The sequence below is a fragment of the Pyrus communis genome, chromosome 11 (genome assembly GCF_041283825.1).
Source record: "Pyrus communis isolate YQ-2024b chromosome 11, ASM4128382v1, whole genome shotgun sequence".
Classification (NCBI taxonomy): domain Eukaryota; kingdom Viridiplantae; phylum Streptophyta; class Magnoliopsida; order Rosales; family Rosaceae; genus Pyrus; species Pyrus communis.
The window spans coordinates 9,480,885-9,493,070 of NC_142575.1; the positions used below are offsets into that span (position 1 = coordinate 9,480,885).

Below are 12,186 nucleotides of genomic sequence, written 5' to 3' on the forward strand. Positions count from 1 at the left end.
GGAAAGTTTATGACGAGTCCCACTTTTTTAGAGTCCCATAGCATTTCTCAACTTTGTAAATCATATGATGTGGTAGTTAATAATTAAATTATTACTTAAGTGTTAATTAACGTATTTATTTTTTATTAGTAACACATTACATTGTTTGCAAATTTAGCATTCCAAACATTACATAATTTCAGTGTCTTTCCCGAGGCGATCCATATTTATTTTCGACATCACAGTTTAACTAACCCAACCATAATTCAGCTTAAAGAAGTAAATACACTCCCTAATCATATTTTTGTCCACCTTAATTACACTCCCTACATTTTCTTCATTTGCTCAATTTCTCTCTCTCTTCGTTGCTCACGCTCTCTTCGTGTTGTCCTAACAATGGCTCGAGGTTCATCTCAGTCGCAAGCGACGTCGTCCTCTGCGACCTCGCGCCCCGGCGTCATGGCTCCGAGGGGCTCGGCTGCCGCGACGGCCGGAATGCGTCGTCGTCGTATTGGAGGTTCCACCAGCTCCGGAAGCATCGGCGGAGGCGGAGGCGGGTCCGGTGCCGGAAACAACATGCTGAGATTCTACACGGACGACGCTCCTGGCTTGAAGATCACCCCGACTGTTGTCCTCGTCATGAGCCTCTGCTTCATCGGCTTCGTCACGGCTCTTCATGTGTTCGGCAAGCTGTACCTCCACCGATCTGGTGGCGGAGCTTGAATTCTGGGTCCTGGTTCGAATCGGGTTCGCATTTGGAACTTAGTCGGTAATTCAATGATACGAATGTTCTGTTTTCGCTATGCTCTGTAAATTTTTGCAGGGTTGATGTTGTTAGGGTTTCAATTTTTGTTTAAAGTTTGGATCTGTTGGATCTTGGATTGTGTTTGGATCGAAATGAAGTGACTTTTAGCCTTGAATTTTGAAGTGTTACATTGAATGATTGAGAATTTGAGGATCCAATAGTTTTGAATTTGTTGAAATTTTGGAGATTTAACGGAAAACTGAATTGTGCAAATTTGGGAAATTCATAGTTAGATAAAGTGAGTAGACTTTTGCAAATAAGAATTGGAATTGGAAAAAAGGGCATCCAAAGAAAAAGGGAATAGAGCCTTTAGAGAAAGATGTTTAGTGATTGCATGCAAGCCCTCTTTGGCTGAAATGTTCCTTGTTTGGTGCTTTGTTCTTGACCGAGTTGATAATATCATATAAACCTGTTTGATTCACAAAAGCATCTCCCTTTTGTTTGCATCTCTTTTATGCGGAAAGATGGTTGTTTTCTGCTATATGATATCCGCTAATTGTCGCCGCTTCAGAAAATAAGTAGGATTCCTTTGCAATGCATTGACTACTGATGTATGCTCAGAAAACATGCCCTTGATCCATTTGGGGTGAAATCTTAAGAATTGATGAATGATCAACAAATGTGAAGGGTTTGTTTGTAACCAACAATAACTAGGCTTCTTTCCTGCCCATGATTGGGACTTTGATTGGAAGGTATCAGGTTGTTTATTAAGAGGGTTTCATAAGATTGTTACAGAATGAATGCCCATTTCTGTTAATATTTTCATTAGAAGGATTGCAGAAGTTTGGACTGGGGCTCAGTTTATCCACAGGGTTCCGCGTTTCATAACTGTCGATCCCCTCCCTGTCTCAGTAGTTTAGTATATTGACAGACGTGTTTTTTGGGTCAAACAATAGATTTTGTTAGATTAAGTGTTAGATTAGCCACCAAACGGGGTTTGAACCCATGTCATCATGCAAGGGCTCATCTCCTTTCCACCACTGTGGTAAAGGGCCATTTGCGACGGACGTTGCTTTTTGAGTACAGAACAAATAGAATATCTGTTGACGCAGAGAATTTAAAGTTCAAGTATATGTGTTCGAAGGGTGATATTATTTGCCTTGATCGTTCTATAAAAAAGATTTTAGAATGAGGTGAGCTTTATGTTTAATATTAGAGATCATTGTTTTGTAGACTTTTTGGGTTTTGTGATATGTGCAAACTATGTAAAGACTACTGATTACTTTTGGTATAAAGTTACATTCCTCCATGGTATCATTTTTAATTTGAATAAAAATACAATTGATTGTTAGGATTTAGTGAAGGGGATTAGTCATCCGTGGGGTTCACCTTAAGTTTGGCTACATCAACAACAGAGTAGAAGATTTCTCATTAATAGTGAAGAGTTTACACAATACATAGCTTCAAGCATAATCATCATTAGTGGGTTCTAATGACAAGTTTAGTATAATAATGACATTAGTCCCTTATTGTATGAAGAAATGTCTCCTTTTATAGTTGAGGAGAGTCTTCGGCTTCCCTCCTTGGTCGATGTGGGAGTCTAAGAGCTTTATTCTAACGTTGACAAGTGTCGTGTTGTGATTGGTCTCTTGATTTGAGAGAAACTCGTGTGCTTCAGCATGAACCTTTAAGTGAGTTCCTGAAGGTATTGAGTCGACCGGTGCACAGCAATTTCGGGATTGGTGAAGTATGGTACAAACATGCCCTCCTAAGTTCCTAAGTGAGGAAAGCTTCTTGGTTAGGGAGTTGCAAAATCCGAGTCCTTGACTAATTACGAAACTTCCAAGTGCCGAAGTGTAGTAGCATATAGTGAGAGTCTCCCAAAGTTTCCAAGTGAGGAGTGTAGTTGGAGGAGGTGGCTTGATTTTCCTGAGTCATTGAAGAAAAAAGACTTAAAAAATTCTCTCCTTTGTTTTTTGGATGTAGCCCAAGTATTTTTTTTTTCTTAAGCTCAATTCCTTCTTTCTTAGTGAGAAAAGAAATTTGGTTGAAACTTTTTCCTTTGTGTATATAACTTGAGTGGTTGAAGCTTTTTAAACCACATAAATAGATTTTGCTTCCACTCTTGAGCAAGAGTGTTGAAGGCATTTTTTAGTTTTTGGCTGAAGCTTTTTGTTTGTAAAATTTTTTTCCTTGTGGGTTTTGGTTGAAGCTCCTTGGTTGAAGCTCTTTGGTTGAAGCTTTTTGGTCGAAGCTTCTTGGTTGAAGTGTTTTCCTTTGGGCACATAGCTTGAGTGGTTGAAGCTAGTCATAAGACACCAAAAATTGTTTTGGCTTCGCACAATCTTGATCAAGAGTATACGAAGCTTTCCACATGTTGTAGGTTAAAGGTTCGGAAAACATATAAATTAATTTTGCTTCACAGGGTTAGGAAAACAATTTCCTCTTGGCCATTATTGTTTATTTGTCGAGATGTGCTAATTAGTTGTGTTTGTAACTGCATCTGAGTTGCCTTAATATTTTCAGTTTGTATCAGTCGGTTATTAGAATCGGGTTGACTTGTGGAATCAGTTTTTGAGTGCTTGGCATAACACTTGGTTGTATTATGAGGAAACACTAGAGGTGTAAGATGTTTTATACCTCTAGCGTTTTCAGTGAGAGGACTTTGGATGGTTACTTTCATCAATTGTGTTATTCTTCAATTGCTAATTTGTTTGTTGCTTTTCCTGGCTGCAGACGATTACGTTTAAAATTGGTACCGACTCTTCAGAATTTGGTTACGTGTGAATCTGTTTTTTCGATTTCACCCATTATCTCAAGTGCTGGATCATACTAACATCCATTGACACAAATAGTTCATGAGAGAAAATCGAGTTGTTTGAGACCATTAGGATTCGCATGACGAACTGCTAGGTTTTGGATACGAGATATCCACCCGTTGACATTAAAGTTTTACAATTGTTGACCGCCAAAACCCAAGTTTTTTGCCAAAGAAAAAAACGAGAGATGTTATTGGCTTTTACAAAAAAATCATCATGCATTTTGAATAATGGGCAACGATTACTTACATATAGGTATGGGTGATATGGCGCAATGGGTACAATGCCTAAAGTGTCCTTTTTCTTTTTTGACAAAAAATAGTATAATGTGTTCAGGTGCGTAGAGCTTTCGCTCGGGTGTTCACACCACCTCCTTTGTTAGGTTTGCCTTTGATGGTAGTGTTGCTAGTGGGTTGCTTCTTCCCGCTAGCTTCCTTCAATTTGTGGTTGCTACTATTGTGGGATTCGATGGCAGTGTTTGAAGCCTTGTTTTGGGATTCTATGTCGGGGGCTGTGTCTAGCTTGTTTTCAGGAGTGTGCTGGGGACGACCTTTGTTTTTGTTGGTGGGTAAGTGGCTTTTCATTGGTGGCAGTGGTTTGATACTGCTAGGGTTTGCTTCGTTGTTTATGATTTGCGTTGTTGTTTTCTATGCTTTGGGCTCAAAATGTTATTTGGGCTCTTGGTTACTGGAGGGGGGGTCCATTTTTCGTCTGTGTATTAGTATTTGGGTCTTCTCTTATGCAAACACAATAAAGTAACCTTTCCCCCCAAAAAAAAAAAAAAAAAAAAAACAATAGTTGTTGTAAAATCGACGATGTGTGCAGTGGAATAAATAAAACAAAACATAAAATTTACGAGGTTTCTCTACAGTCAGTGTGACTGAAGTACGTACTCGAAGCAGTAGTGGTGCTTTCATTATAATTTAGAATAATAAGAGTCTAAAATAACTATCTATTATCTCCTCTCCTCTTCCTCTATTTTCTCTCTTCCTCTTGTGTGAGCCTTGTGGCTTCTATATTTCTGTGATGGTCTCACTTCATGCATAGGGTGTCTTGTATTTATATAGGAAGTAAGGGCACTGAAAGTTGCTGGACAGCTCACTCCCACTGATAAGATTCCCACTTGTCCTCTTTGCTTTGAAGTGATTGGTACAGTCATCCATCACATTATTTAGTGGCCAGTCACCAATGTTTACAACAATAGTCAAATTTTTGTTATATTAAGGGGGAGGGGATTCGAAAACAGGACTTCCAGTCTTAACTAACTGCGTTACAGGCCACTTGCGCAATACCTAAAATTTTCAGCCCATATTCTTTTTTTTTCTTTTTTTTTTAAATTCATCCTGTGTGTTAAAAACAAAAGATTTGTCATAAATAAGTATAATATCCATACTTTGGTTTCTTAATCTTAGTAAGTAAACATGTCATAAAAGTAGAACCATAGAACCGAGAAATGAATGCCACAGAAAAATACATGAGAGCGTAAAAATCACGATCCTAAAATAAACCTATTCATTCTTTCAAAATATAAATGTGTATATGTATAGGATAGAATCCCGTACAACTTCCCAGTCATATTCATAGTTTCACCGTTCTCCAGTAATGGTTACTTGATAATGGTTTCATGAGAGTTAGGCCCATTATGATTTGATTGTTTTTGGCCCAAATATTGTCTCTGGTCATGGGCCAATACGAGGGAATGAAGTAAATAATAGAAAAAGGAAAAAGGGTGGGGACCCGAAATAGCCAATTGGATGCGTACCCGCCAAAAAGACGGCCAATTAGTCCATGCTGTCGTGCCCTTCCTTCCTGGTTTTCCAAAAATGGAAAAAACCGTCCGAAAATTCAGACGCAGACAGAAAGAGAGAGTTAGAGAGAGTTAGAGAGAGAGAGAGAGAGAGAGGCGCAATGCCTGAACGAGACGTGACCCTCTCTCTCTCCCCTATCTCTTTCTCTCTCTAACGCAGCATCAGCAACCTTCTCTTTTGATTCCGAGAGAAAACGAAGAAAATGAGCGTGATCGACATTCTCTCCCGAGTCGACTCAATATGCAAGAAATACGACAAGTACGACGTCGAGAAGCACCGCGACCTCAATCCCGCCGGAGAAGATGCCTTCGCCCGTCACTACGCCCGCGTCGACGACGAAATCCAAGCCACTCATCTGGTTCGCAGTTCCCGCTTCCTCCTTCGATATTGTTAATTGAGTTTGGTTGGTGAGAAAATGTACGAGTTTTGGTGTTTGTTTGATTGTATCTCAGAAAGCCGAGAAGGCTACGATGGAGAGTAATCGGGCTGTGGCGGTTGCGACGTATGTGGAGATTCGTCGGACCAAGGCTCGGTTGATGGAGGAACTTCCTAAGCTGCGCAAGTTGGCTCTGAAAAAGGTGAAGAGAATCCAATTCATCTATTTTTATTTTATTTTTTAAGTTTCAAGCTTACTTATTAATTAAGACGAACTTAGGGAATATGTGTGATTAGATATGGATTTTATTTATTTTTATAAAATAGAGGATTATACGGTATTAGCTTCTTATTGTACGATAATTTATGACACGACATAATATACTTTTCTAAATTATATATATATATATATATATATAGAAATATATAATCTATAGTTTATAAATTTCTATTTTCTATTTATAATATATAATAAAATTATATAGAATTCTAAATCATAAAAATATTTATCAATTTCCCCTCCTCAAACGGGATTCAAAGTTATTTTTTTCATATTCTTTCATAACTTAAATATTGTTAAGAGCCTCCCGGTGTGAAAACAACAAAGTTTGTGATGTTCTAGATAGGGAAGTCTTTGTTATGAATGTACTAAAAACATAAAAAAAAACTAAATTGTGTGTTGATAAGACTAAAAAAGAATACTTACCAAAAATATATGATCATTTCTTCAATAGACCCTACCATAGACGAATCATAAATTTTGAAAGATGTGTGATTAGAGATTTGGTGGGTTTAAATGATATGAAAATTTTCTATTCAGCCAATGATGATTGGTAAGATTGAGATTTTGTGTTCGGATAAAGTGTGAGAAAGAAAGAATACCTCCAAATTGATGTTACGTTCTTATCTGATGGCTGGTCAATAGTTTCTTATGGTCGACAAAGTCGGTAGTTTCTTGGTTTTGGAAAAATGGTGTGGATTGAGCCTGACTGTTACTGTACGTGTGCCTATCAACAATGCACAAGATGAACAAAACAAGAGTGTGGTTCTTGGAGTAAAGGAACAAAACAAGAGTGTTGTCAACGACATTGCAGAAGCTACAGGGAATTAGACTAGGAAGACACAGTAGAAGCAAATACGGTTGCCTAGAGACAAGGCAAAACAAGACAACTGTAACCCCGGTAGATAAATTCCATGAGATCTTGCATTTCCCCTTTATATACAACTTCTGTTCTGAGACCATTGGCATAAGAGTTGGGAGTCCACGGTTAACCCCGTTTTGATGAATTCTTAAGGGGTTGCATAGAATCTAACAATCAGCTTCTTTACTCTGATGACTTGTCATGAACTTGCTTCTTTTTCTTGAAATGGGTTTGCTTCTCTGAGTTTCTTAGGAGGTCATTTTTTCTGTCGTGCTTTACAAGCTCCGCATTCTCGGAGCAAATACAATGTTTTGAAAGGGGCCTATCCCCTTCTTTTTGCTAATTTCTTCTTGTCTCTCTTACCATTTCGTTTTGTATCTCATGTTCATGTTTCACCCTGCATTGGCGCTACCTCCTAACATTTACCCGCTTATGATGTTTCCGCTGCACTTTTTGGTAGCTGTTGTGGATTCGGTTTGACAATAGAAAGTGCAAATGTAACCAACATGACCAAATCCAAAAGCTACATAATGAGTTACATATGATTGTACATTATGAGTTGCACTACGTGAGAATATCCTTCCCACAACGCCAGAGCATGAATTGACGTAGGCATGGTTCTTACTATACCTTAAGAGTGTGCCGAACACATAGCCTTTGTACATCACTTGGAAACCATAGTGTGACTGCGTGAACTTCTTAGACCAATAGACACGCACACCCACATAAACATAAGGGAATTTGGATCATACTTCTTAGTATTGATCTTCAACACCACTATTATCTGTAAAGACATATTCGTATTTCGGTCTAATAACAGGTTAAAGGGCTATCCCCTGAAGAACTAGAAACACGTAGTGACCTGGTTTTTACACTGCCTGAGAGGATTCAGGAGATTCCAGATGGGACAGAAGCTGCAGCCAAAAAAGCAGGGGGATGGGGAACTTCAGCATCCCATAAAAATATCAAATTTGATTCATCAGGTAATCAATGATTTTTATTCCTTTTTTTATTTTTCTGGTGTTATAGTTTTCAATGAAAGTGGCCTTTTGATAGATTATGAATACTAATGTGTTTCCTTACCATTCAGATGGGAACTTTGAAAGTGAATTTTTCCAGCAAACTGAAGAATCGAGTCAGTTCAGGAAGGAGTATGAAATGCGGAAAATGAAACAGGCATGTAACGTTCCTGATTAATTTAGTTTATTTTACATATGTTCTGTGAGGCAAAAGAAAGTTATTTTGTCAGACAGTTGCTTGTGACTGTCTTGCGGTACATCGCTGCTGTTATTTTGATTGATGAGTTGCTCACTTGTGCAGGATGAAGGTCTAGATATCATCTCTGAAGGATTGGGTACTTTGAAAGATTTGGCCCATGATATGCATGAGGTTGGTTGATGCACATAACTCTGTTTCGTTTTCTTATTAGACGAATTCAGACATTGATCGATGTTTCAATATGTTCAGGAAATGGATCGACAAGTCCCGCTAATTGATGAGATAGATACAAAGGTGAGATTTTCCTCTCTAACTAGAATTCTAATTTTTCCAATGACACCTGGGAGAATAATGTTGCAAAGATCTTATTAGTTCATTACTTGGTGACGGAGTTTTGATGCTTTTACAACAGGTGGACAAGGTTACATCTGACATAAAAAGTAATAATGTTAGGCTTAAGGAAAATCTAATCAAGGTAATTGTACGCTGACCGTAATGATCAGTTTTAATTGTTGCATCATACAGGCAGAGTTCTAATAATGAGAAACTTGGTTTGTTTTGCAGGTGAGGTCGAGCCGAAATTTCTGCATCGACATTATTTTGCTTTGTATTGTTCTGGGAATTGCCTTCTATCTATACAAGTAAGTATTATCCCTGTCTTTTTATTGGGAAAACCTAAACTCGTACGTAGTCCCCAAATGCTAAGAAGCATAAACACTTGCTGACGTAGAGTTAAACATTCTGTCAAATTGGTTTCGTGTTCTGCAAACTAACTCATAAAACATTTTAGGCCACATTTATTTCATGGGGTTGTCTAAGTACTGGTTTTGCGTGTTCCGAATGCTTTAAATATGATACCAGTTCAAATTTTCTTATTGGAGACTTTACTTTCCTCGAGTAAATGAGATATTCTACTGCTTTGTTTGCAGTATACTGCGATGATGTTACTTTAAAGGGACTTCAGCAGCTTATCGGACCATATCTGGTGTGGTATTATATTCTTCCATTTCTCAAGGCTTTGCTTGTATCACTTTCACATTTTCCGTTTACGTACAACGTTAATTATCTAATCTAGCTACTTGAAGATGATTATATATAGTTTCTTGCTCATCATGGTGGCCTTTCTGCCAACATGTGGAAAATTTGTAGTTTAGAGTTTATTTATGTATGTACTTGTCATTCAATGAACTTACTGAGCATCAATTTGACTTTATATAGTTTTACAATGCGTAGTTAGAAAGTTATCTTGATCCAAATCCATATTGTTAGTAGTAAAAGAATTTATAACCCAATGAAAGGAAAACAAACTGAACTTATATAATAATTACTGATATTATTGAAGTATTCGACAATTCTAGTTTACATATCCATTCATATTATTACTACATCTGAGAAGTGTTTATTTTGGTTCTTTAATCCCCATCCTTGATCAAGCATAAACTTTCGTACATAGGAATGCGACTATAGATATATTTTTACGAGGGCGGTAATATCCCCGACCAGGAGAGCATTCTCGACATAAACAGAGTTAACTAGCAACAAATGTAGATTATTGAACTGATATTTACCATCCAGTCTAGAGGCCAAATCGATACCATGCTTTTTACACCTTGCTTACACTTCATGCTGTACAGCCTGAAACTATTGCCTCCCGAATGTGTTCTTTCGTTAAGGCACATAGCTTTCATCAAAGACTTCATTACTTGAAGTATGTAGCTAGGAAGGACATTTCATTAAACTCCTCAAAGTTGGCGGGAACCGTTGGATTTGCTTTAGGTATGTCATTTTGCAAGTGGTTTGGTATGTAGCAGTTGACAACATTGCCAGCTGCTAGTCTCTTGCCAGGCAGAACATTCCCATCTTTGCTCTTGCTTTCTAGATTTATCAGTGGAAAGAGATTTTCTTTCGTATTTTCTTCTCTAATCTTCCTTTTTAGGGTGGAACTAATGCCCGAAGAAGAAATTGATATTGTGGATTTTACCTTATTATTTGAAACGACTTCACAGCTATCTTTTCTCCCTTGAAGGCTCGCACTTGAATTGGTCTCTATCGGTGATGGAGCTTGACCGGCGAGCATGAAAGCTAATAGTCGACAGTCTTTGTGTAGAAAATCTGTGATTAAATCAGCACGATGGATTGGATCTGTAGGCTGTGTCGGCCCAGCTTTTGGTAGGCACCTCCAAGATTCAGTGTTGTAGATGTCTTGAGCGTTGCATGTGTTCTTTGTTGTGTTTCCTCGCTGTTGAACTCGACATAGTACCCAATCATCCAACTGTTACAACAAGAAGCATTTTTATATTATTGCCTTTGGTCACATTGTTTTGATCAAAGTCGATGTATGAACTGGATAACTGACTGAGTCGTAGGTAAAAAAAAAAAAAAATGAAGACAGCTTAAATAGTTAAATCGAAGCATGGACTGAAGCAAGGTTCTTGATGATGTTAAAAGTTTAGTACCTCTACTATCTGTGTTTCACCTTTAAAAACACAATTGTTGTAGTACAAGGCAAGATCAAGTATGTTGAACTCTAAGGGAATAGCTAGGTTTGCACGAGAAGTTGTTAGAGCATGGTGACTCTAAACAGTTGATGGGTGTGGGGATTACTCTCATCAATGGTTATCAAGCATGCATACATGTGAGCGACTGATGCTAGCATTTATTGCGTGTGAAACAAAGTACAGTATATGTATTGGTTGATTAGTAAGCGTATGCCTTTTAACTGGTTTATTCCTTCGTTTTGAGATACATATATATAATATGCAATCTCAGTAACTCATTCTATCCACTTACTCTCATAGAACCTTTTGACCTTGAGGGGTTAATCGTACTGTTGAGAAGTCTATACTCGTTCATGAGCCACTCAGTCTTAACTCCCTTTGGAGCTCGACCTGTGTAAAAGACTAAAGCCTTCTTCACTCCTATCAGCTCCGATCCACAAGAAGTGAGAATTGGCTTGTCACCTCCAGCAGCCTTCCAATAACCCAAAGCTGCTGCTCTATTGGGCCTATCCCCATTCGGATACTTCCGGTCCCTCGGGCTGAAAAAGTACCACTCATGTTCTCCAAACAAAGCCTTGTCTGCAAAAAACGGCCAAGTAATGAAACAAACAATTAAAAAACATATACACTTGGCTATTACTGTGTAATCCAAATCGAAGGATTAACCACAGAGGAATGAAATGAGTGAAAGCTTCAGTACTGACTGGGTAGATCCCACGGATTATACTTATACAGATCGATCTCCGTGATCAATTGCGCTGGAAGAGGATACGAAATCATTTTGTTTCGTAAGTAATGAACAATGAGTTCTTCGTCTGACGGATGAAATCTGAAACCAGGAGGCAATTGCAGAGTTGAAGAAGTCGTGAATGCGGGTTCTTTCTCCATCGAAAGCGCAGTTTTTCCTTGGACAACGAGGGAATACAATAAGAAGCAACGATAATATCAACCCAAAACAGTTGTAGATGGAATAGGAAATGGTGTGAGAGGCATTATTTATGTGCATTTTTCATGCAGATGCGGACATTACGTGAGAAAGTTACAACAAAAAATCCTTATCCACCAAGTGCATCGGCTGTAGGAATTCTAGAAAGTCATTGCGTTTGGTTTTGCACCAAGTCTCATATTAACTCCAAGTACTCCATGTTTTTTCTTAAAGTCTTTTTCCAATTCTTCATAAGTCTTCATCTACCCTTTTTGCCTTGAGTTTCTATCTTATAATCGCATTTTCTAACCGGACCATTTGTAAGCCTTCGGTTCACATGTCCAAACCTGCTTAACCAATTTTCTCTCATCCTATCTTCAATTGTGGGCACTCCTGCATTACCTTGAACATCCTCGTTCTTAATCATGTCCTTTCTCATGTGCCCACATATCCGGCGAAGCATTCTCATATCCGCTACACGCATTTTTTGAACGTGGTACTACATTCTGTGCAATAAAGCATTGTTGGCCTTATTGGCGTACTATAAAATTTTCTCTTTAGCTTTAGTGGCGTATGATGATCACACGACACACCTGATGTACTCTTTCATTTCAATCATCCAGCTTGTATTTTATGTTTAACATCTTCATCCAACCATGCACATTATGTGAGATAGT

General features: G+C 38.2%; 3 protein-coding genes across 3 annotated transcripts; 2 read left to right on the top strand and 1 right to left on the bottom strand.

Annotated features, from left to right (window-relative positions):
* Positions 1–288: 288 nt before the first annotated feature.
* On the top strand, positions 289–899 carry LOC137742790 (uncharacterized). Its single transcript, XM_068482743.2, has one exon. The coding sequence runs from the start codon at positions 376–378 to the stop codon at positions 700–702; it is 327 nt and encodes a 108-aa protein (XP_068338844.2). The 5' UTR covers positions 289–375; the 3' UTR covers positions 703–899.
* Positions 900–4,310: 3,411 nt separating this feature from the next.
* On the top strand, positions 4,311–9,330 carry LOC137742652 (syntaxin-71). Its single transcript, XM_068482574.2, has 9 exons — positions 4,311–5,709; positions 5,804–5,929; positions 7,689–7,851; positions 7,959–8,044; positions 8,189–8,257; positions 8,336–8,380; positions 8,499–8,561; positions 8,651–8,727; positions 9,016–9,330. Exons 1-9 carry the CDS (start codon positions 5,554–5,556, stop codon positions 9,026–9,028), a joined length of 798 nt encoding a protein of 265 aa, XP_068338675.2. The 5' UTR covers positions 4,311–5,553; the 3' UTR covers positions 9,029–9,330.
* A 455-nt stretch (positions 9,331–9,785) lies between these two features.
* LOC137743070 (NAC transcription factor 32-like) lies at positions 9,786–11,472 on the bottom strand. Its single transcript, XM_088680246.1, has 4 exons — positions 11,289–11,472; positions 10,873–11,163; positions 10,543–10,562; positions 9,786–10,358 (listed from the first exon to the last, which is right to left on the bottom strand). Exons 1-4 carry the CDS (start codon positions 11,470–11,472, stop codon positions 9,786–9,788), a joined length of 1,068 nt encoding a protein of 355 aa, XP_088536372.1.
* Between the last annotated feature and the right edge of the window lie 714 nt (positions 11,473–12,186).